Source organism: Drosophila nasuta, chromosome 3 (assembly GCF_023558535.2).
Source record: "Drosophila nasuta strain 15112-1781.00 chromosome 3, ASM2355853v1, whole genome shotgun sequence".
NCBI classification, from domain to species: Eukaryota; Metazoa; Arthropoda; class Insecta; order Diptera; family Drosophilidae; genus Drosophila; species Drosophila nasuta.
In genome coordinates this window covers 53,522,838-53,547,321 of record NC_083457.1, presented here as the reverse complement: position 1 = coordinate 53,547,321, position 24,484 = coordinate 53,522,838, and the positions used below count along the sequence as shown (strand labels likewise).

Below are 24,484 nucleotides of genomic sequence, written 5' to 3'. Positions count from 1 at the left end.
TATTGTTACTTTTCGAGTATTGAAAATGGTTAGCGAATATCTAACAGTTGTTATTGACAATGCGTCTTAGAAACTCTTTCAAAACACAACAAGGCAACTCTGATTCCGATTAAATTAAATATTATAGAATTTATATAAGAAGTAAATATAGATGGGGATCTAGTATATTTTGTACTCTATGGTATATTTTGAATTGTATATCGAATACCCTATAAGTATGCGAATATCAGCAGTTGTTATAGAGAATGCGCCTAAGCAACTCTTTCAAAACACACAACAACAAATATCAAGGCAACTCTGGTTACAATGAAATAAATATTGTAAAGGAAATAATTTGAGATGGCAATCTAGTATAGTTTGTACTTTAACGTTTATTTTGAATAGTATATCGAATACCAAACATAACAATATATATAATTTATTACTTTTTCAATATTGAAAATTGTTAGCGAGTATCTAACTGTCGAGCACTTGCTCCCATTGAGAATGCGACTTAGCAACTCTTTCAAAACACAACAACAAATATCAAGGCAACTCTGGCAACCCTTTCTAAAAAATTCAAGTACTCGCACTGCACTTGAGTGACTGTAGCATCAATCGATGATAAATAAATAAATACAGCAGAGCAGAGCGCTTGCAAGCTGAACTTTATACCGGAATTATAATCAAGTTTTAATTATTTCAATGGAATCAACAAATCACCGCTGTGTGATGTAAAAAATTAAAAACTAGAGCCAGACAATTTCAATTTTCAATTTGGCGCGTGACTTTTGCGGGTGGCCGAAACCGAAACTGAAATCGGCTTAAAAGAAAAATGTGCGCGAAGAGTGCGCCATAAAGTAGATTAATTCTAACAGCCATGACAACGGGCAAATATATAGAAAAAACAAACTCCGCTTTACAGCGTCATGCCTCACATGCCCCAATGCCCTGTGGGGGCAGCTCCCCTTCTCCCTCTCTGTTTGCTCACTCAGCTTCCCCACAGTAGCAGCTACAAAGTCGTTACCCGAATGGCAACGAAACGATCCGAAGCGAACCGAACGAACGAGCCACGAAACGTTTGGCGATTTGAATTTGAAGTTTTTTAAACCGTCAACTAAAAGCGCTGCGATTTTAGTGGCAATCGAGCCAGCTGAGCTAACGGACGTGCGAGACGCTATCAAAATCAAAATCCGAATCAATATCGAATTCGAATTCGATTCATCGGAAGTGAAGCATCGTGTTTTATTGCAGCACTCGGCGGAACTAATTAAAAGCATAGAAAATTTGCAAAGAAAAAAAAAACTATTAACGGTGCATCTTTTTGGGCAAATCTTTTTGCTTCGTTCGACTTCGACGCGCTCGGGCGTGATGTCGTTTGACAGCTGCAACGCCGGGAAAACACCAAATAAAGCGCTGCTCAAAATTGTTGGAAAATTAAATGAAAATTTCTGACGATTGAATACAAATTTTTGTATTGTGCGACAGCCGTGAAAATACCAGCAGCAAATTAATATTTATTGAAATTGAAGTGTTGACAACATTGTTTTTTGTAGACCAACCAAAGGAAAAGCTTTTTCAAGACAATGTTGCTGCATTGCATACATCTGGTAAGTGTGTGGGTGTAATATGTAAATGTAAATGAGTGTGCAGCAAAAAATAAGTAGTAAATCTATAACATCTGAGGGGGCGTGGCTAGAGTTTCTACGAAGCTTCGGCATTGACTTCATAGCAACGATTGCGATTCTTTAACAAATATGTGGCCAAAAATGTTATGGGATCCGTGGGTCTGTCTTTTGCCACCGCTTGCAGAGCGTGCAGCAAAATGGGCGCCACAGTCTGATCCAGATATTGACGCACAGTCAACGAGTTGAGATCAAGTCGCGGCTTGCGGCACATGGACAACAGATGTTGGCCATCGCCAATAGAGTCCGTCTCCAAATTCTGCATTGGCGAAGATTCCCTCATTGCAGATTTGTGCTCAACGGGAGTCGGTTCAACGGTTTCCCTCTTTGGCGGCGACATTTCTGAGCTGTTGATGAAAAATATGATAAATATTGAATTAAGTTTTATATTCCTTAGACTCACCAGCAACCAAACTTGGCTCAAAATGTAAACTTCTAGAATTTTTTAAAAATTGTTTTATATTTATCTGTACTGCCCACGACAAAAGTGGAAAAGCGAATGCGGGTTTTAGAATATATTTAACACAAAAGTATACTTTCTATAGCCTACTGTAAGAATGTTTATGTATAAATAAATGTTTGTTCTGACTGTTTGAGTAAAGTAGCAACGCACAGCTCGAATCTGAAGAAGTAAAAGGTTTCCAGTTTTAGGAATATACATATAATATATTTAAGAATATATAATGTATGTTCTTAGTGTAATAAGGTGGTGTTCAGCGAATTTATTTTTTTTTCTTTATTAAAAAGATCTACTAAACTAACATCGCAAAGCTTGAAGCGAAAGATCTAGGAGGCTGTAATTTTTAAGAACATAGATTATCGTATTTTTTAGGGCAATAAGTTAGTGTTTTACGAAATTAATTTATTTTTAAATGTTTTTTCTTTATGATTTACCATTTTGCTTACTTCAAAATGACTGATTTTATTGGTAACGCACAACTTAAACGGGGTAAGAGCTAGGAGGCTGCAAAATTCAAAACGGATTTTATTATTTCATAGTGCAAAAAGAAGGTGTTTTACGATTTTTTTCATTTCAATGCATTTTTAATATACTATTATGTTTATATCAAAATGATTGACTGAACTAGTCACACACAACTCAAACGAAATGACTTAGAAAGTTGCAACTTTAAAAATAGATTACGTAATTTGGTCGGAGTATTACGAATTAATTTTCTTTTGAATTGTTTTTTTAATACTCCATTTTATTTAAAAATGCAATGCGACCAAAGCTGCCAAAAAAGCTTGCTAACATACTTGTAGTATACATTCATACTTCTTAGAATTCGAAAAAAAAAAGTTATTATGATGTCAAGAGATCAGTTGAAATGCAAATTCGATGACTTTGTTAAATGGTTCCCACAATTTCAGTTTTCCATTCGAACTTCGGCACTAAATTTAAGCGTTTATCTAGAAAAGAAATCAATGTCGTTTGTTTGTTAACTCCCCCCTATTCAAGTGGCGAGATTTAAGATCAGTATACTTGCGTTGATTTATTGCACGATGAGCAACACAAGCGTAAGCGCAAGTTATGCAATTCTCGACTCGAGTTGAACTAGTAAAAAATGACGAGTCTAATAATTAGTTTCTCCTACTTACGTGTGCACATAATTAAGCAATTTAGTTATTGCTTGAAATGAAAACCAGATTTACAGCCACTTGTTTGTTTCAAATGTTTGTCGTAAATCGTAAAACAAAAGACTTAGGCAACAAACTTATTACCTCGACTGCATTAGGTCACAGCAATATTCTTGACCAAGTCCTATAACGTAAATAGTAAATATTACATTTTATTAGCCACTATTTGTGACAATATTATTAAGCGAAAATGCCACTTGTATTTTTATTTTTATTAATTTGTGCTATCTTTGAGCTTGAGACAAAGTTATTGAATAATTTATGACTAGGCACAAGACGTAGTACATAAGTGAGAGACTCATAAGAGAAATATGCAAAAATATCGTTTCGTGAAAAATAGCAAACGATTAACACATATTTGCGTGTGTGCTTGTTTTTTGAGTTCATCATAGAAAAACCTGTAGTTTTTGACCCATATTAAAATGTTGGCTAGCTACAAATTTGAATATAAAAAGAACTCGGTGAATAGGCAAAACGTTATTTCTTAACTGTTTGCCGGGAAGTTTGGCAGACATCAAGCAAAGGGCTGCGGGAGGTGGGAGGTGGGAAGATGCCAAACTCTTCGATCAATCTTTGTAAACATTAGCGAACGCAAAAAAGTTTCAACAAAAATCGTGAATTACATTTTTGGGCCGTTTATTTTTGAGTGATGTTTGTGATGAGACAGCAGCATCAGCTTCAGCATCAGCATCAGCGGCTTCCCCGATATTGATCTCGGCACTCAATAAATATATAATTTGCATAGTACAAAGCGAGCGAGCGAGATGGAAAAGCAACAAAAGCAAAAGCATAGCAAAGGTCACTGGCCAAAAATCGACGAAGATTTACTGATGATGAGTACGTGATGATGTTGATGACGAACTTGATGATTGTGTTTTGTGTAAATGTGTTTTGTGTGTTTGTTTTTGCGTGGTTTGAACTCGAAAGCAAGACAAGAGATCATGTGGGCAGGTCAGCGTTTGCATTGTTGACTCTGTTGGCCTTTCCCTTGAAGGGCGACACATCAAATAAAACTGCAGCCAGCCAAGTTGTAATTGCGTAAATTGGTAACAATGTTGCCAAGACCCGTTCAGAGCCAAGAGACAAGCATTCAAAATGCAAATGAGCAGCTGTAAACGAACCAAAGACGAAGCACAAAAAAAAAAGAGAAAAAGCGGGGCCACAAAATTAGCGCAACTGAATTAATTAACAACTGTAACATTTTGTTGTTGTGTTGTTGTTGCTGTGTATTATTTATGTGACCTTGAGGGAGATAGCAGTTTCAGTCTGGGACAAGATATCAGCTGAGTGATAGCAATAAATTCCGACACAACAACAAACATACAACATACAACAAATGTTTGCCATTTTGTTTTACACGCATTTCGGGGCCAATAATTATGTAAACCTCGATGCGAATAAAATAAGTTGGTTGATATTTAATTCCCCTAAGCTCATTTCTCATTTCACAATTACAGCGCATTATTATTAAATATCATTTCAAATGTAACACGCCGCCAAAAATAAATTGTGAACCCCAGGCAAAAGAAATGTCTGATTTTTGTTTTTTTGCCCATTTTGTTTTGCATAAATAATTTTGCTCATAAATTGTGCACGCCCCTAATGAACTTTGATTAAAATCACATTTCACGAACTTTTTAGCAATGATGCTGCAATTTTTATTTTATTAACTGACCCAAATTTCATAGATTTGGCTTAATGTACAAATATAAATACTTTTTACTTTGTGCTCTCTGATGAAGGCGGCCCTGAAAAATATTTACTACTATAAATTCTAAGCCTTTTGGTTCACACGACTTTTTGCTACTGTTGTTGTTCTTATTGTTGTTGTTGTTGCGCCATCTCAATTAGCTGCACAATATTTGTAGCCAATTTGCAAAGATTTTTAATGGGCTGTTAAACAAATTAGCTCCAGCTGCTGTTTGAGTTTATGTTTTTTTATGGACTTTTTTGTATGAATGAAATGCGGCCAAATGAGATGTGAGAATATGTCGAGGGTGGAGCTCACTTCATCTTTTTATTTGGGTGTAATTGTTGTGCAGTTGCTGGATTTGACTTTTGACTACCTGATATGGTTGGGAGACGTTTGAAAGACATAAAAGGAAACTGTGCATGGATGTGTGAAGAACACTGTCGCTGTTTTAATTAAACAAAATGTGAATTTCATTCGTGGAAATTATAAATCATTAGTTAAATGACGCTGCTCCGATTTTGGCTGGCAGCGGATGTGACTAAATATTTAGTTTAGAAGTCGGAAATGCCGCTGAGTAATAAGATTTACAGTGGTTTTTCCTCGTTGTTTGTCAACAATTATTAGTATTATTACTGTAAACTGTAAAATTGTTCTCGGATTTTACACAGTTGACTTTGAGACAGACTTGCTAAAGAGCTGCAAACAACAGACAGCCGCGTGTACTTAATAATTTGATTCGAATGTGCTGATTTATTTGTGGCATATATAATATATTTGCAATATGCAGAGACATACGCCTTGTCGCACTTCTGTCTCAAATATTTCAGACAAAAAAGCAAACTGTCAGCTCCAAGCTGGAAGTTGTTAGAGTACAAACTAGACAACCACGCTCAGAGATCTGCGATCTGCGATCTGAGCTCTTTGCTCTGCCCTGTGCCCACACACACACTCACAGAGAACTGACAACAATGTCGCCAGCTTTGCTGTGTAACATATTTTTTATCAAGAAGCAATATCCAAGCTGCAGCCTACGCAAAGTCTTTGTCTTTGTCTCTGTCTGAGCGTAATGCACTCTGGAAATGCTAATAACCGAAATGTGTGAAGCCATTAAAACTATGCCAAAGTCACGCTGTCGTTGGCCCTTATTTCAATTTCGAAAGTAAAAAAAAAAAGCCATTATCACACTTGGCAAATAGTTTGGCGTAATGGAATTTGTCCCAAGCGAGCATTTTGCATAAAATGCAACAGCCACAGCAAAACATTGCTGACACAGTTCACGGCGCCCAGCCCCATGGCAACAACAGCGATTCGTAAATGCTGCCAAAAGTGACTTTTCCCACAATGCTGTTATCTGTGAGATAGCGTTAGGTACGTGTCTGCATATGAAGTTCATTTACACGCAGCTCAGACAGCAGCTTGGAAAAGCCGCCGCCACCTCTCTTGGCCAATTACTTGGTTATGATTAATTTGGGCAACAACAGCAGCAGCAACAACGTGTTGCAGATGTACATTGACGCCAATGTAAAGTAACCCACAGCAATTATGAAATACGTTTTAGCATTTTAGCCAGGCAGTAAACAGCTAAACCAAAAAAGAAGAAGCATCCATCCAACATCGGCAAACAATGCAAGTTGCATGCCCGCACGCCGCTGACAATGAAAAAAAAAGGCTTTTATACAACACGAAATTAAAACACGATCGCACATTGAACATGGCCAAAAACACAGCAACAACAACAACAACAAGTGAAGCTATGCCAAGTTGCATTGGGCCATGTCGAAGCTGAGCTGAATTTAATTCGATTGCCAGCTGTTGTTGTTGTTGTTGTTGTTGCTTCGCTTCGTGCAACTTTCACTCTCTTGTGGGGCCGAATGTCACGAGCATTTGCTTGGATTTCTTTGACCACAAAATACAGAGCTTGGACTTGGACGCGGACTTGGACGCTAACCCAGTTGGCGGCATTGACAAATTGGAGCAGTCGCAAGTGCAGCGCCCAAAATGCGGAAATTTTTTATTCGCAGCTTGCAAACGGCGACGAAGCGTTGCAGAATCGGCACAAGCAAAAAACAAAAGACTTAGGACACGAACTTGCCGGGGCGAGGCAATGAGGCGTGCAAGTGCCAACGCTTGACAGCTCTTTGCTACACATTTGGCCAAACGGTTTGTTTGATTTATGTGAATTTATTGCCCACTTATTGGCTTTCTATTGCTCTTTGGCTCCTTTTAGGGTTTTATAATCAGTCAAAGTCAAAGTTTCGCATTGAGCATTTCTGATGAGTCAGCGTAGCACTTTTCACAGAGTTAAGAGTTGAGTTCATAGCTGGCTGCCTAATTACAAACGACCTTCATGCAATTTGCAGTTAAAGTCGCTTCTTTTATGGCCCCACTTCACCTCCCTCCTCCTTCCTCTAGTGGGCGGCAAAGATTACACAACTTTTCACGCCTCGACAAATTTTGGGCACACCTATAATTCTGTGTGCTGTGCGTTATGCAATCTTAGTTCCATTTTGTGCCACCTGACAATACATTCATAATTACTAATTCACCACCGAATGGAAAAAGTGAAAATCTACGTGCGCCCTTTTAATTCTTTTGATCGACGTCGCTAACGCTGACCTTGTCGCCTGAAGCGCATAAAAGCAATAATAATTTTTATGGCCTATTATTTATGATGCATGCACAAATTTGTTTGTTCAACGCGACGCGTTGCGCATTTGCATGCCAATTGCATAATCGACAGAGTCATTGAATTCTATTCTATGCGCTTCTAAAGTCATTCGTTTCGAGAGACACGCGTGGCTGACACAACTATGTGTAGATATTTCTGTCAGTTGGAACAATCGCATTTCACTGATCATAATAATCAGCGTATCGCAATTCACGTAAGCGCCATTTCACACCTTGCGACTGTGTGTGTGTACTAGTGTGTGTGTGTGTGTGTGTGTGTTTGTGCATGCCAAAAGTGTTACGCATTTGCCAAGTTCCACAAATATGGCTCAAAGTGATGCAATGCCAACCGTCGGCTTTGGCGTCGGCGTCGGCGGCAAATTCAAGTCAAACTGTCTGAATGCAGTTTTGCTCGCAATTTGTTAAATGATCTATGGCAGCCAGATAGCAACAAACAACAACAACAATAACGAACAACAACAACAACTGCAGCAGTGCGAAAAGAGCGAACAACTATGGCTTTGTCATGGAGACACCTGTATGCCCTTATAAGTCTTTAGTCAGTGGGAATAAATTAAGATGCATGTAATAATATTATACCAAAAGATGATGGTTATATGAGTAAAGACAAACAAAGTAAAATAACTAATAGTTGTTATAGATAAATAGGCACTTTATTTATCTATATTAAATAGAGACTATATTAGAAAAGCTTCAGAATCTAAATATGTAGTTGGATTTTGAATAAATGTTAGTTGGGAATAAAGTATGGCGCATGAAAGAAGAATGTAATAATAATGGCTAAAGGTGATGGTTATATGACTAAAGACAAACAAAGTAAAATAACTAATAGTTGTTATATATAACTGAGCTCTTTAGTGAACTTTATAATATACAATATTTAATGGAGACTATTTTAGAAAAGTTCCAGAAACTAAATAGTTGTTATAAAGTAATAAATATTTCAGTCAATTATGATTTTATATGTGAAATTATATTTAACTTTCTTTAAAACTTGATGTGGGATTTTTGGATATAAATAATTGAATTTTAAATTAACAGAATTTTTATTCAATTTTAGTTTAGTTTTAGTTTGTTATAGATAAATGTGCACTTTAGAAAACTTTTTTTTAGTGATCATTATATTAAAATACTTTTACAAACTAAATAGTTGTTATATTGTGATTAAAATAAAGTATATGACAAAATAAAGTATATTAAGATAAAGCATATGAGGACAGTCTGAGAAAACTTACATTACATAACTAACATTAATAAAAGCAAGTATTCCATTTCATTGTTAAATATTTAATGAGTTTTGCATTGAATGGAATTTTCATTAAATTTTCATTGGGAATATAATGTGGGGCATATCATAATATAAAGGCAAAAAATAATAGTTATACGAGTAAAGCATTGGAAACTAATATATTTAATAGGTATTATAACTAAATCAGCATTTGAATAATTGAGAGAAAAAAATTTACAAATTTAATCTTGTTTACTTTTACTTTAAATTTGTACAGATACTAATATGAAAACCATACCATATCTTTGAGTTTGAAATTAATTGAATTTAATTAATATTTCGAGTTTTTAATCTGATAACAAATACTACAAGAAAGAGCTTCAGTTTCAAAGATGTGACATTTATAGTATTTAGTCTTATGAATGGGCAACGCATATCACATGACAAAATCAGATAAAGTCATTGACAATTCACATTTTTCAAAACAAATGAAAAACAAATGTTTTTAAAACAATAAACTCTCATCTTAAATGTCAAACAATACAGTTTTACATTAACAAATTATTTATGGATAGATTAAAGTCTGAAAGTTGACAGATTTTTATTACTATGATAAGATTGCGAGATGTGATAATTTATTCAGCACACAAGCGTTCAACACATTGGATTAAATAATTCCCAAAAGTCGTATTAATTAATTGGCAAATATCCAACAGAGAAGCAAATTAAAATTAGTGTGCTTAGTCAGCGGATTTAAATTTATCAAGTGGCATTTAGGAAGAGTATTAAAAGCATTTGCATGCTGCAATCGATGTGCGTCGGATGTGATTTTATTTATAGAAATTAGCAATTATTTAGTCGAGCGACAGTTGGGGGACAGGCAAGGGGGAGAGGTAAGCGAGGTAGCTGCGAGAGTAGCAAACAGCTGTCAAATGCAAATAAACTGGGTTACCGAGAGGCGTCGCAAATATGCAAATGCAGCAGCCAACCAACTGCCAACTGCCAACTGCACTGAGCTGGTCAATTTTTTGAATTGGACAAACGAGACAGACAAGACAGACAAGACAGGCCAAGCCAGAGGCTGGTTCTACTATAAGCACAAAATGCCAACAAATCAAAAGCACAAAATAATAAAATCATAACAAGAAACAACACCAACACAAGTTTGTGGTTTATAATGTTGTTGCGCAACGCATATTCCACTCATATTCAATTGAAGTCGCAGACGTAGTCGAAGTCGAGTTCTAGTCAAATTGTTTATTGTATAAGAGAGTTGAGCGCAAGAAACAGGAAATGGCAGCGCCAAAAATGTTGACCAAAAAAGGCAATCACTTGGGCAATTTTTTTTTTGTATTTTGCACGTTACGAAAAGTCAATCAACTAACGAAATTTAATACAATTTGATGTAGCGTTCGTTGTTGTTAGTGTTTGGCAGCTGCTCCCACAGTAATTTGGGCTCTGCTCGAAATTTGACGGCGGTCTGTCAGTAGCTGCTAAAGCTAAGCTCTCACATGTGAGACCCTCTGTATGCTCTGTGCTGTTCGGTGTGGGTGTCTCCCCGAAAAAAGTCTGTGTGTAATTCAATAGGCAACAAGTTGTAGTTGTTGCTGTTGCTGTTGCTGTTGCCGCAACATTCTCGGAATTGATTGTGTCTAATGAAATGTTTCACTTAATCGCCGCATATTAATATAGAATTTCATGTTTGCAATTCGCCTTCTACTTAGAACAGGCTTTGAGTGAGTGAGTGACTATGTTTGTGTTCTATGGAATTTGAGCAATTAGAAATTATTATTTGCTTCATTGCCTCATTGATATGTTTGTTATACACGCTCAAATGTCAACCGCAAGGCAAAACAGACAGCTCACCAATCGAGTATTTCACTTTTGATAAGCTTAACTTGGCTAATTTGCATATGTATACAACGTACATGGCTAACAAGCAAAACCCGCAATGGTTTCCCATACGCCCACAAACCCACAAAAAACCATAATAAATAATAAAATGTAAACTAAATAAACAACAACATTTGCATGCTGTGCAACAAGTTTGTGTCTTCAGTCTTTCGTTTTGCATGCGCCACAATTTGCTCAGTCGAAGCTTCGATTTCAGTGCTTTGGCATATTTAAAGACGGAAGCGGCAACAAATTGTAATTAACATATGTTTTTCGCTGCTATATCCGACAGACAGACAGACGGACAGACAGACAGATAGACACAGTGTGGGCAACTTGCAACTCACTTTTGGTATCGGATAAATAGGAAAGGCAAACACCCAATATGAAAGCCAAGCGTCGTTAGCTCGATGGGTGCGCTTCATTAGCGCCTTGTTTTAATGAATTTTTGAAAGATTTTTGCGTGCCTCAACCAGAATGCATGTCAAAAAGGCACAAGCTGTGACTCTGATTCGATTCTCAGATCATTTATCAAAAAATGTTGTGTGTAGCTGCTTCGTTTTGATCTAATAAATTCAGAAAGCGCGCGCATAATTATAATTGAAGTGATTTTTAATTAAAAAACTACAACTGTGAAGGTCAGTCTGGGGCAAGACAAAACCTCGGTCCCCCTGCGGCGCTGCTCGACCACAAAGAGATAGTTATGGTTAGCTTAGATTCGCATAAATTGCACCACCTTCAATTTTTCTGTAGAATGAATTTGGGGTCAAGCCTGAAGTTGTTTATTTGTTTCACTTATTTTGTGGAGGCTGCGTAAATTACGCCAGAAACAAGACAAGACACAAAAAAAAACAACAGAGTTGCGCAAGAGTTAACGGGCTTTGTTACCATTTCGACCAGCAGCAATAACAATAAGGTAAACACAGAAAAAAAAAGCGCCACTTAAATTGCGCGCCAAGAAAAACGTGATTTTCCACTTTTGATTTTTACTTGGATCTTTTTTCTATGCCTCTTGTTGTTGGTTTTAAAGGCGCGCTCGCGCCCAGAAAGGAGTCACTCTCGTCTGGGTGATTCTCACGTAACCGAAACGCTTGCTGCCCGGCAGCATCAGCCACAGCATCTTAACAACAACATATGTTGCCAGGCTGTGGCTGTGGAGTCAACACCAACGCCAACCGGTTGAGTAACTGCGACGCCAATTTCAGCAGAAAAAAAGACACAAAATTTCTTTCAGATCTTTGCTCTCGATGCTCAAAGTGGTTTGTTGTGTCTGCCACCACTTTTACTCTCATTGCCGCATTTGCCGCTTGCCGCAGACAGCTCGATGTATGTATGTCTGCAATCTTTTTGCCCCATAATGCCATAACGGAAATGACCATAATAATTTTTGCACAATTTATTACGTTGCGTTAGCAAATGAAATAAATTTTCTAGACATGCCACAATTTGTTGTCTGATTGATACTGACGTTTACACGCAAATATTTAAATTGAATGTAATTGGTTAGCGAAGGCGATGGCGATGGCGAATTGGGAAAGTGCCACTTTAGGCATTTGTTTGTTTTGCGACTTTTGTTCAACTGCTCTCTACTGTCTATTGTCTGCTGTTTACTGCTGCTGCTGATGTAATCCATTTCTCACTCATTTGCATGATTGATGGCTGCACCGTGATGACTTTGTCAGATTGTTAGTCAGCCCCGCAATAAATCACCAAAAATATTAACTTATAGACAATGAGACACAATGCATTTAAGATGCTACTTAAATTGAGTAAAATGTTTGGGTTAAAAAAAAATAAATAAAAGTTACCCGTCTAAAAATAAACGCATAAAGTAATTAGAGCTCATTCATATTTACAGCCCACAGCAACCTGTCATAAAACAACACCTAACGAAATAAATATGTAAAAGAATAATTAATTAAGGCGAAATAAATTAAACGTCAAGCGACGAATCGGGTAACAAGCACAAAATTATAATAAACAAGTCAAAAGGCTACACACGAGTGTGATCAACTTTCAGATACCCGATAATCGGTCTTAATAAAATCCAAAAAATGCGGTATAATTATTTTAATATGTTGGAAAATACTGAAATATATCGAAATGTACCTTTGTTATATTGATATAACAAATGCTATCAATTTCGGACACACAGAGTTAAAATCCCAATTCAGTATTGTCAATTAAAACTCCAAATTAATATATCGAAAAATACTAAAATATACTAATTGATATATTTGGTATATTAATATACCAACTCCTGTCTATTTTTAATAGTCTTAGTTATCTAAGTGCTTATACGGATAGACAAAGTTTTAATAAGCTTACCAATAAAATACTAAAATATACCAAAACCTGTATATGGTATATTGAAGAAAAAATTCTGTGTATCTCTTATAGTCTCAGCGATTCAAGTACTCATACGGGCAGACAGAGTTATAATACCCCCCTGTTCTATGCCTGCTTCGGGTATAAATATGCGAGCTAAACGAACATTGGCTTAATTGAAGCGAAGAATATTTCACGACGCCCACAGGGGTAATGCTCTTGTGGCAATTGCGATTTCAATGTGCTTTATGACTGCACGCTGAAATAATTGAGGCGGCGTGCGGGTGGCATTAGAATTCAAGTAATTGGCCAAAACAAGAATTGGCTAACTTTGTCCATGAACAATCGACGCAAACACGTCGCATCGCGTATTCGCAACCGGTTCGCATTGCGACTTGTGGTGGTCACTTTCACATGCCACATTTCCGTTTGCAACATGTTGTGCATGTTGCGTCAGAGTGTTGCGGTTGCATCTCTGCTCGCATCACCTTGACTCTGAAACGCTAAACACTGAACACGTTTGGCTACCTTGGTCTTATGGGTAGCCAGCACACAGCTGGCATTTGTCTATCACTTTGAGTTGCGGCCATGTTTGGCCAGATCCAGATGCCATTAGTCAAAAAAACAAAACACAAAATAGTAGCAAAGTGGCAACTGGCAACCGGCAAGTGCAAAAGTGTTACTGACCCCCTGTCGACAATAATTTCATTGCAGTTAACATTCGTCGTGCTGGCAACAGCCTCGTGGGGCGATTCCAGCCAAAGTCAGTACCACATTCAAACGGATGAGGGACCCGAGAGATATTTCCGCTTTCAGACCGATAATGGACAGTTTCGCAAGGAGAAACGTTTGCAGGACGGCACAGTCATTGGTAAGTTCACACAGATATACGAGTAAAATTCATTACTAAATTATAAAGTGAAATCTGTATTGATTGATTTGATATCGGATGCCAATCGATTTGATTCGCGAAAGCATTTCCTGCCTAATTACTGCACAAATCGTAAAGGGAAATTGATTTCGTTCAATGAAAAGTAGTGAAACTCTTTTTGCTTACGTCTATGATTGTTCTAAATTGCTGACGATTTGCTAAAAAGGTAGTTTGAGACTTATAAAACTTGCCATTTATTATCGTATACCACAATTTGATGAGTCACAAAGCTAAAAATAAATTGAAAACGAAATGATTTGGCTGAATAGTTTTTCAATATGAAAAGGTATAAGAAAAATCAAATAAAATAAACGATATTTTCTTGAAATCTTTTAAGTTTAAGCTTAGCTTAAGAGCATTAAATAATGTAAAAATATATTAAAGTTTAATTAAAACTTCTTTTGAAATAACAAAGTTTACTAACAAGCATAAAATTGTCAAATTGTGTATACAAAAATAGTTTTGTTTGGGGTCATTGGGCAATGCTGGCAATCTTAAATAAAATCATTTATAAAATAAGATAGCTGATTTTTTAATGTCTTCTAAGCTTATGATTGAATTGAATTAAACATTTCTAAACCTTTTAATCTTTCATCCTTTCGTGCTCTACACTTTTCCTATCTATCGATTTTCTCTCTCTCTCTCTCTCGCCCTGCTTCTATTTCCTTATTCCTTCCTTATTTTTCAGGCACTGAGGCCTGGATCGACGCAGCTGGCTTTCTACGCCAGAAGGACTACATAGCCGATAAGGAAGGCTATCGCATACTCAAATCGAAGACAATATTTGTGGGACAAGGCAAAGGCATTGAGGTGACTAATGAAACTAGAAATGCGTTTTCACTTTCTATAATTTGAATGCTCTTATAGGAGGCCATCAAATCCACAAAGTCAGCGCCAGCGCAGTCTGGCATTCTGGTTGATGGCAATGCTGGTGGCAACAATGTGCCCGGTGGCTATCGCAAGCACAGCTACAGCTACAGCTCAACTACCTCAACGACGACGCCTCTGCCGCCGCCGCTCTACGAGCCACCGAATCAACTGGCCACCGCCAATCTGGACTCGGGAGTGGGTAAACTCAACTATTTGCCACCCGAAGAGGCAGCCAAATTGCAGCCACAAACGCAACTCGGCTTCGATCATTATCCCGACGAACTGCCTCGAGCCAGAGATCAGCTGCTCAAGGGCATTGCAACGCCGCATGTGGAGATACAACCGAATGCTGAGCCGCTGCCCGAGCTGAATGCCATCAACGTGTACGACGAGGAGGCGGATCATGGCTTTGCACCTGGTCGCTTTGCCAGTGTGATTGGCACCACGCCACGTCCCACTTTGTTTGTGGCTGCACCAACGCCAGAGCTCTCCATGCTGCCGCCCTTGACGCAGCGCAGACGCCAGCGACCACGCCCCCAGGCCATAGGCATAGTGTCCACAACGCCGGCTCCGATTGCGGCAACTCCAGAGACGTTTGGCTTCTCGACGCCAGCGCCGTTTGCGGCGCCTCCGCCATCCGTTGGAGGCGATCATTATGCTCCAAGCAATAGCGGCTATGGTTACTATTCACCCAACTCTTCGCCGCTGGAGGTGAATGCATTGGATGCGCCGCTGTTGCCGCCGCTGCCACAACGTGCGTATCGCAGGCGATTGCGTCCCGCGTTGCACACAAACTCTTTGGATGGAGCAGCGGATTATGATGGAGTGAGTGCGACTCGGAATGGTTTTCGGTATGTGCTGCCCAAGCAGTATCATGAGGAGGACACGCAGGTGGATGGCAAGCGGGCGGGCAGCTTTGGCTATGTGGATCCATTCGGTATACGCCGTGTGGTCTACTACAATGCCTCACCCGGACGTGGCTTCGTGCATCGCAACAACAATCAGTTTGTGGGCGCCAATGGGGCGCCATACGATGAACCCGGGCCAGCGCAGTTGGTGAATGGGCAGTGAAAAACGAAGAACGAACAACGATAGCAAGTGGTGCTATAAATGCAATTAAATGAAATCAAATTCAAATCACAAACAACTGCCACTCCTCCTCTCCATTGTTGCACCAAAACTAACCGAGAAGCCTCACAAAAAAAGATCTTAAGCTAGCCTCATGTGGGTTGTGGGTCAGCCACGCCCCCAAAATGTAATCTGTACATAACCACGCTTTAAACATTTCACTCTCAACACACACACACACACACACACACACACAAATAAGAAAACGAATATCTGTGTTAATTAATTTAATACTTGTATGTGTAATTTAATTTATGTTTGTAATCAAATTGTGCAATTAGCGCCTAGCAATAGAAATTAGACTAAAATCCGAAAAAACAAACAAAAAACAAAAAGAATATTAAGCTAAGTGAGAATCGTTTCATGTATTAATCTTGCCATATTAACAAAACATAAATAAAAGCTTAACAAATACACACACCTACACCTACACACACATACACATTCACACCTACACATATGGACACACCTAGCGTATGGAACAGTGACTAATTTCTTTGCCAATAGTTGTTCATTATGCAAATCACAAAAGTGAAAAAAAAACTTACAATCCATTCGAATTTTTATTTAAATAGACAATGAGCACCCGTTGCATAGAAATTAAACTCGACACTCGTAATAATAACAACAAAAATGTATTGTATATTTAGCTATGTATATCGAAATAAAAATCATATTTAAAAGCTAAATCCTTGACTTACTTTCCCGCTGTTCAATCGCGTTTGCGGTGCTTTCTCGCCTGCTGTTCCTTAACTTGACCACGACAAAGGCGACTCAATCCATAGAGAATGAGAAGTGGAATCAAAGCCAGCACAGCGAGCACATCCAGTGAATGTGTTTGGAAGTAGTTCAGTTCCTTGGCTTCAGAGTGCAGATGCACAGGATCCGGATGACGCATCAAATACTCAACCCACCACACAGCCAACTCAAGTGGCGGCACAGGATTATCGCGAAAGCGTTTCGAGCGCAGTTTCATGGCCTTTGAGTAGCGTTCGTTCTCGGCCACCTCGCGTATGGCCGAAACCAAACTGTCGGTGGTCATCTTCAGGTAGTCAACTTGAACTGCGGCGCCAGCTCCAATTGTTTGTAAGAGATTCTGCACAAGGAATACAAGATTAGATTGGGGTTAATGAATGAGAAAGCTTGAGTTGAATGAGATTCCCGATAAACACGTTCAACCAAAGGAAAACTGTGCGAAAACGGCAGACGATTCATTCAGTATCGTTAAAGTATACTGAATTAATAAACTTTAGAATTAAAAAATACCATTACATTCGAAATATACCGTAGAGTAAAAAATATACCAGATTTGCAAACATAGCCATTAGACTCTTAACACATGAAATGATTTCTTTACTACATTTTTGGGTATTCTATTGAAAACCATTTAAATTTCTATTGTTTTTGTTTTATGAGTATTTGGCGTCACAAAAATTCAAAGCAAACTTAATTTGCATTAACTAGAATTATCAAAAAAAAGTGAGCGTACATATCTCGTAAAATCTCTGAGATCTAGATCTATTCAAACAGATATGAATTGATAGATTAACATGAGCATCTGCCTTGATGGCTCAATCTCACGGTGCCCAGCACAGAGGATTAGGATTAAGCATCGATAAGTGTCCCCATGAAGCAATTCCATAGCTACACATTGCAGAGCCAACTATTTGGATCGGCTCAACCTCATGTGTGGGGAGCGACCTCTTCCGAATTATGGTATCACGGCAACAGGTTGCATTACGCAACTAAACATCAAGCATGATGTAAACCACAGCCACCACGATATTCCCCGAGGTAATGAATGAGTTTGCCAGCATTCTAATTGCTAGACGACGGATGAGTGTTCCTGAAGGCAGCAATAATTGAGCCTGCGTGTGTATAGGTAAGGAGAATGGGAACGTTAGGTAAGTTAGCATGAATCGGGTTGTATGAATGTGCTGGAGAAACGGACATGACGCTGTCATATTGTCTGATGACTTTGTTCAAGATTAAAATTATATATTTTATAAGGTCACGTCGCCTTCTTTTGCCCCTTAAAAATATTTCCTGTTGGCACAAAGATATAAGACCTTTGCATCCTACGAGCTGCGGGTATGGAAATATACGAAGTTTTCTCTGTAAACTTACGCGATATTGATCCAGAAACAGGGGAATGCCAACTAAGGGCACACCATGCCAGGTGGCCTCCTGCGTGCTCAATCCTCCGCAGTGGGATACAAACAGTGTCAGAGATTCATGAGCTGCAAGGAGAACAAAGTTCTAACTTATAGCTTCACTAAGTGCGTTACTTGAAACTCACCCAGTATATCGCGTTGTGGCAGAAAGTCTCTGACCAGAACATTGCGTGGCACTTTCACATCCTTTAGATAATCGTTGCCAAATTTCCAAATGAAATTGTATTCAGGTAGCTGTCGGAAAGCTTCCACAATCTTCAGCTTCGTCTCTCTGTCCACGTTGTGTGGCAACATATTGGTGCCCAGTGAGAAAAGTATTGCACCCCGTTTTCCTCCTCGCATAAACTGATCCAAGTCGGTGGGCAAAGGTTTTCCCGGTCTGCCCTGCATGCCTCCGATTTCAATGATATTTGGTGGCAAAGATTCTACATAATCTGTTGCAGGATGTGTGTTGATCAGCGAGATCTTTGTCAGCTTAGCTAGCTCTGAGAGCGGTGGCATATCAGCACCGAAAAACGGACGCATTATCTGATCGAGTTTGGGATTGTAATACAGTCGACGATAGCTATTAATTTGGGGAAATATTATAAATGTTTAGTGAATAATCTTATCTCTGAAATGGATGCCATACTCACATTGTATCCAGGGCGAAGATTAGCGTGTTATCGAAGCGTTGGAAAAAGTTCATTTTCGGGGTATATAGGGTGGAATAATATGGAATCAGGGCAGGGAAATAACTATTGGACATAAAGTCCAGCACCAAAGGTTTGTTGTGGAAGGCAGTAATGCCAATTACAGGTGGATAGTTGAACTTGTGCACAAAGCCCAGCAAATAGGGTCCCATCGTGTAGTCATTAATGATTACATCGAACTTGAAGTCATCGGGATAATCTAAAAGCTGCTGCAGACCCTTCGAAAGTGTGATGAACTCGGCGGTTTTAATGCCAAACTTGTAGAGTATGGGAATAGTTTCGTAACTGCCGATGCCAATAAACGAATTGATGTCAATCTTATCGTTATCATCCGTATAGAAATCATAGGCACGTTCCAGATAGATGTAGGTAACATTGGCGGGCACTTTATCATTGGCTCGTGGCAAATTCACCGAGAGTATGGTCAGATTGTGACCCCTTTCAGCTAGCTCGTAGAGCAGAACACTATTCCTGAGAATGGAAAAGTACTGAGATTATAGCTTAGTTAATTTGATATGCAGTTGTTGTCTTACCAGATGTGATGACTGTGCGATGTCATGCCCATCAATGCCAAGATGTTGCCGGCCATTGAGCAGCCGAGCAAGTGTAAAGCAATTGCGATGCCCAGATACTTTCGGTTCGACATCTTGTTAGCTACTAAACTTGTATGACGATCCCTTCATAGTATTTATACGATATTTATGTTTGATTGTTGATAACACAGACGCTCCTCGTAACGCGAAATCGCACTCCAAGCGTGAGTGAACACTTTTTATTAAGTGATTATCGGACAAACATTTCTGAGAGAGACAATCGTCTAGAGATTAGAATTAGAGCTGACCATTATCAAGAGAATTGCGTCAAATGGTGAAATACAATGGGACAAATCTGTCCAAATAAATAATCAATCAAATTTTATATATGTAGGTCAGAAGAAGTTACTTGATAATTTCTTTCAACTAAAAAGCTTTGATCAATTCACATACTCAGCACACACATAGAGAGCTTTAATAGCTCGCATTTGAATGCAACTGACATCACATAAAAGCTCACCAATACTCATACACTTCTTCAACAAACATTCAACATAACCTAGCCCAAGTCTGCCTACTCTGTTTATTTTGCTTTTCTTATCAGTTTTGACAGTTGTCTGGCCTTCTAGAAATTCAACTCTCTTCATATTATTGTTTGCTTTACGAAGAGCACAAAACCAGCTCTCAAAAATATTCGACAAAAAGCAAAACAAAAATAAATATTAAATAGAACAGAAAAGTGAGTTCTTATCGTGCCCGGCTCACGTAATCTAATCGCAGCCGGCAAAAGGCGAGCAAAAGTCAGTGAGGTGAATCAGTCGCGTGTTTGTTTCGGTGTGATTCAGTTTTGGTTTGCGATGAAGTTGTTTGTGTCACTTTTGCTGTCTCTGCTGCTGCTTGGCTGCTACAACTGGCAGCAGTTGCAGGCAGCGAACATATTGTGCATCGTTGGCACCGCCGAGGAGAATAATCCCGCCTGGTCGGAGCCATTCTTTGAGGCGCTCGTCGATCGTGGACACAAATTGACCATTGTGGGTACTACAACAGACCCGGAAATAAAAGGCATTGAACATATTCAAATTAAAAACAATTACAATGCGAATAATCAGTATGTGAAGAAAGATAATCCCGCTTGGCATGGCTGGGACATCAAGCAGATGCTCAACTGGAATGAAGCCGTCTTGGGAAACTGTCGTGCAGTCATACAAAATGAACACCTGAATGCTCTGAAAGGTTACTACGATTTGATCATCTACGATGCCACCTACACGGTGGAATGTTTGCTGACCAAATTGCCGCAGTTGCACAACAAACCGATACTTGCTTTGAGTGGCGGCAAGTTGACTGCGGATCTGTTGAGGCTCGTGAATGCCGAGCACACAATTAATCCTGCGAGGATTCCCTACTTTGCCAGCAAACTGCCTCTGGAGATGAGCTACTGGCAGCGCATACAGAACCATCTCATTTACTTTGGCCAATCAGCGTAAATTGTCTCATAAATGTTTGCAACTTGTTAGTAATATTTCCATTATTCTTCAGCATTCGTTGGGGCGTCGTTGAACCTGTGTTAAGGGGCATGTTACCGAACTTTAGACAGCCAGCGGTACAAATTGTACTCTTGAATACTCATCCAGTGCTAGACTATGTGCAGAACTTGCCACCCAATGTCATTGAAGTTGGTGGTCTTCACATTCGTGCCGAGTCGTCGGCTTTGTCACTGGACTTGCAGTCCTTTGTGGAACGTTTTCCAGAGGGTCTTGTCTACATTCATCTGCCGCATCTGAAGCAATTCACGGACTCTGGTGTACAGGCAATTCAGGACATGCTCAAGGAGTTTACACAGTTTGGTTTCATTTTGAATTCAAAGCTAGAGTTGGCGAGAAAATTTAACAATTTGAAAACGATCGAAGTTGATAACAAAATACAGCAGAATATACTAGGTGAGTTACAACTCTTAAACTAATAAAATTCCGTAACAACTTATATTTTTCTTCACAGCTCAATCAAATGTGAAGGCCTTTATTAGTCACGGCGATAGCTTTGGGCTGCAGGAAGCCATTTACAATGCAGTGCCAGTCATCGTGTTACCACTATTATTTGATCAGTTTAACGTAAGTGGCAAATGCAATTCAATCACAAATATCTTAATTGATTTCTTGCATTGCAGAATGCTAAGCGCATAGAAGAGCGTGAATTGGGAATTCGCATTACTGCCAACTCCACAGGTTACTACGATTTCGGCAATGCCCTCCAGCGCATAGTACGCGAACCCTCATTTTCGACCAACTTGCAACAAGCACAGTTCAATTTCCGTACTCGTAAGATGAAGCCCGTGAATGAAGCTATTTGGTATGTCGAACAGTTAGTGGCTGATGCTGATCAATTCAAGCATCTTGCGCATTCACAATCTGCGGAGCAAAGCTACTTTGTTAGCCATTCGATTGATGTATTGTTACTACCGGTATTGTTCGTATCTATCTTCATTATCAATCTAATTGTGTTGATACATCAAGTCGTTAAGACCAAAAATCCAAATAAGGATAAGACTAAATTGATTGAGAAAAAGTTCAAGGAGAAGCTTAAAGAATTGGAAAAGAAAAAGTCGACAACAAAGATCAAGGGCGTGGAGAAGAAAAAATCAGCTGAGAAAGTGCTTTCAGCGGAAAAGAAACAAAACTAGTCTGAATATTGATTTAAGTGTGTGTATTATAGCTGTAAACAAAGCGTATTAAATAAAGAGTAAACTAATTCGCATATCTGTTAATTATTCATTAAGCTCAAAAGTATGCAATGACTTTTTAAACAGTCGACTAAGCAGGGAAATTTAATGATGACGCTAAAAAGTATGCAATGCATTTATGTAAATGCTCTTCAGCAGCTGTTTAAGAGCGTTGTAAATTCTCTCACCAGGTAGTCGACTCGTTTGACATCCGCCACACAGGTAAAGCCGATTCTCGCAAGAATATTCGTTACCTTTCTGTGCGACAAGTGAAACAAAAGAAGCCGCAATAAATTGAAATCCCCAGAATGCGCTCAGGCCCGATAATAAAATTGCGCCTCTCTCAGTACGTTTCGAGAATTTGCAGCGAACAGACACGGAAAAATGTTGACTAAGCTGCTTAAAATCTGCTGCAATTCGCGGCAATGCACATTCGCAAAGCCATTTGAGGCCATGCCGGGTCCACGAGGTCCCTTTGGACTGGGCAATCTGTACAATTATGTGCCCGGCATCGGCTCATATTCGTGGCTGAAGCTGCACAAAGCCGGTCAGGATAAGTACGAGAAGTATGGTGCGATTGTGCGTGAAACGATGGTGCCAGGTCAGGATATTGTGTGGCTGTACGATCCCAAGGACATTGCCACATTGCTGAACGAACGTGACTGTCCGCAGCGACGCAGTCATCTGGCTCTCGCTCAATATCGCAAACAGCGTCCGCATCTCTACAAGACTACAGGATTGTTGCCCACCAATGGACCCGACTGGTGGCGACTCCGTGCCCAGGTGCAAAAAGAGTTGAGCGCGCCGCGCAGTGTACGCAGCTTTGTGCCCGAAGTGGATGGTGTCACACAGGAGTTCCTAAAATTCCTGCGGCACACAGAGGGCAGCGACGCCACCATCGACATGCTGCCCAAGCTCACCAGACTCAATTTGGAATGTAAGTGGATGTCACAAGAAAAGAAGCTGCATTTTAACCTTTCTCTCCCTTAGTAACCTGCCTGCTAACCTTTGGCGCACGCATTGAATCCTTCTCGCCGGCGGAGCAACATGCGAATTCTCGTTCCACGCGTCTAATGCATGCAGCGGAAACAACCAACAGCTGCATTTTGCCAACAGATCAGGGACTGCAGCTCTGGCGTTATGTGGAGACACCCAGCTTTCGCAAGTTGCGCATCGCTCAATCGTATATGGAAAGTGTTGCGCTAGAGCTCCTGGAACAGTCTATGGAGGAAGGCACTTCCAGCTCCTCGCTGATTGCCGCCTACATTCAGAATCCACAACTCGATCGCTTTGATGTGGTGGGCACATCGGCGGATTTGCTGCTTGCTGGCATCGATACCACCTCGTATGCTTCGGCGTTTCTGCTGTATCATGTGGCTCGGCATCCTGAGGTACAGCGGCGCATCTACGAGGAGGCACTCAAGGTGCTGCCCAATGCGGAACAAGCTCTTAGCGCCGATGCACTGCGCACGGACATCACTTATACTCGAGCTGTGTTGAAAGAGTCACTACGTTTGAATCCCATATCGATTGGCTTTGGACGTGTGCTTAACCAGGACACTGTACTGAGTGGCTACTTTGTGCCCAAGGGGGTGAGTAGAGGGGAATTTCTCATGAGTAAGGATTAGAGTAAAATAACTCTGTATGAAACCCAGATCTATATATTAGGTATAAGGATTAAGGATTAAGGTATGAACTTCAAGAAATTTCCTAGGACCTAATATCGAGGTGGCTAAATAGCTGTATAAAAACGGATATTAGTTTTATCACAATCAAGTTTGCTTTCAATACTTTAATTTCCTTTTAAAATTTATTCCATATCATAGACCACCGTGGTGACTCAGAACATGGTGGCTTGTCGTCAGCCGCATCACTTTCCCGAGCCGCTGAGTTTTCTGCCCGATCGCTGGCTGCAGCAACGTAACGCCCTGAATCCCTACCTGGTGCTGCCCTTCGGACACGGCATGCGTGCCTGCATAGCACGTCGTCTTGCCGAACAGAACATGCACGTATTGTTGCTGAGGGTGAGTATCGTTAATAGATGCCAACTGGCGATCATTGATCCGGTGTCGAGATCTAACTGAATCTTTTGCAATTCAAATCCACAGCTGCTGCGCAACTATGAGCTCATATGGCGCGGACAAACGGATGAAGAGTTGGATATTGTGACGCTTCTGATCAACAAACCGAATGCTCCTGTGTTGATCGAATTGCGATCGCGATCCACTTGATTAGCAAGTCAATGTTGTATTTTGTGTACACTTTTAGTTCATTGTTTATTTGCGTTAAAAAATGAATTTAAATA

The 24,484-nt window shown here is 39.7% G+C and overlaps 5 protein-coding genes across 5 annotated transcripts; 3 read left to right on the top strand and 2 right to left on the bottom strand.

The window, feature by feature from the left end:
- The first annotated feature begins 1,128 nt into the window (after positions 1 to 1,128).
- On the top strand, positions 1,129 to 16,241 carry LOC132789656 (uncharacterized). The gene is made up of 4 exons (XM_060797831.1): positions 1,129 to 1,589; positions 13,847 to 14,003; positions 14,752 to 14,873; positions 14,931 to 16,241. Exons 1-4 carry the CDS (start codon positions 1,566 to 1,568, stop codon positions 16,002 to 16,004), a joined length of 1,377 nt encoding a protein of 458 aa, XP_060653814.1. The 5' UTR covers positions 1,129 to 1,565; the 3' UTR covers positions 16,005 to 16,241.
- Positions 1,477 to 2,205, bottom strand: LOC132789657 (protein dpy-30 homolog). The gene is made up of 2 exons (XM_060797832.1): positions 2,068 to 2,205; positions 1,477 to 2,011 (listed from the first exon to the last, which is right to left on the bottom strand). The coding sequence occupies exon 2, from the start codon at positions 2,002 to 2,004 to the stop codon at positions 1,684 to 1,686; it is 321 nt and encodes a 106-aa protein (XP_060653815.1). The 5' UTR covers positions 2,005 to 2,011; positions 2,068 to 2,205; the 3' UTR covers positions 1,477 to 1,683.
- Positions 16,242 to 16,677: 436 nt separating the features above from the next.
- On the bottom strand, positions 16,678 to 19,592 carry LOC132789655 (UDP-glucosyltransferase 2-like). The gene is made up of 5 exons (XM_060797829.1): positions 19,461 to 19,592; positions 18,871 to 19,398; positions 18,361 to 18,800; positions 18,189 to 18,301; positions 16,678 to 17,157 (listed from the first exon to the last, which is right to left on the bottom strand). Exons 1-5 carry the CDS (start codon positions 19,571 to 19,573, stop codon positions 16,774 to 16,776), a joined length of 1,578 nt encoding a protein of 525 aa, XP_060653812.1. The 5' UTR covers positions 19,574 to 19,592; the 3' UTR covers positions 16,678 to 16,773.
- Positions 19,593 to 20,105: 513 nt separating this feature from the next.
- On the top strand, positions 20,106 to 22,214 carry LOC132789654 (UDP-glucosyltransferase 2). Its single transcript, XM_060797828.1, has 4 exons — positions 20,106 to 20,943; positions 21,000 to 21,400; positions 21,459 to 21,571; positions 21,628 to 22,214. The coding sequence occupies exons 1-4, from the start codon at positions 20,318 to 20,320 to the stop codon at positions 22,138 to 22,140; spliced, it is 1,653 nt and encodes a 550-aa protein (XP_060653811.1). The 5' UTR covers positions 20,106 to 20,317; the 3' UTR covers positions 22,141 to 22,214.
- Positions 22,215 to 22,495: 281 nt separating this feature from the next.
- On the top strand, positions 22,496 to 24,472 carry LOC132789510 (cytochrome P450 302a1, mitochondrial). Its single transcript, XM_060797567.1, has 4 exons — positions 22,496 to 23,116; positions 23,170 to 23,771; positions 24,006 to 24,203; positions 24,288 to 24,472. The coding sequence occupies exons 1-4, from the start codon at positions 22,564 to 22,566 to the stop codon at positions 24,408 to 24,410; spliced, it is 1,476 nt and encodes a 491-aa protein (XP_060653550.1). The 5' UTR covers positions 22,496 to 22,563; the 3' UTR covers positions 24,411 to 24,472.
- Positions 24,473 to 24,484: the final 12 nt, after the last annotated feature.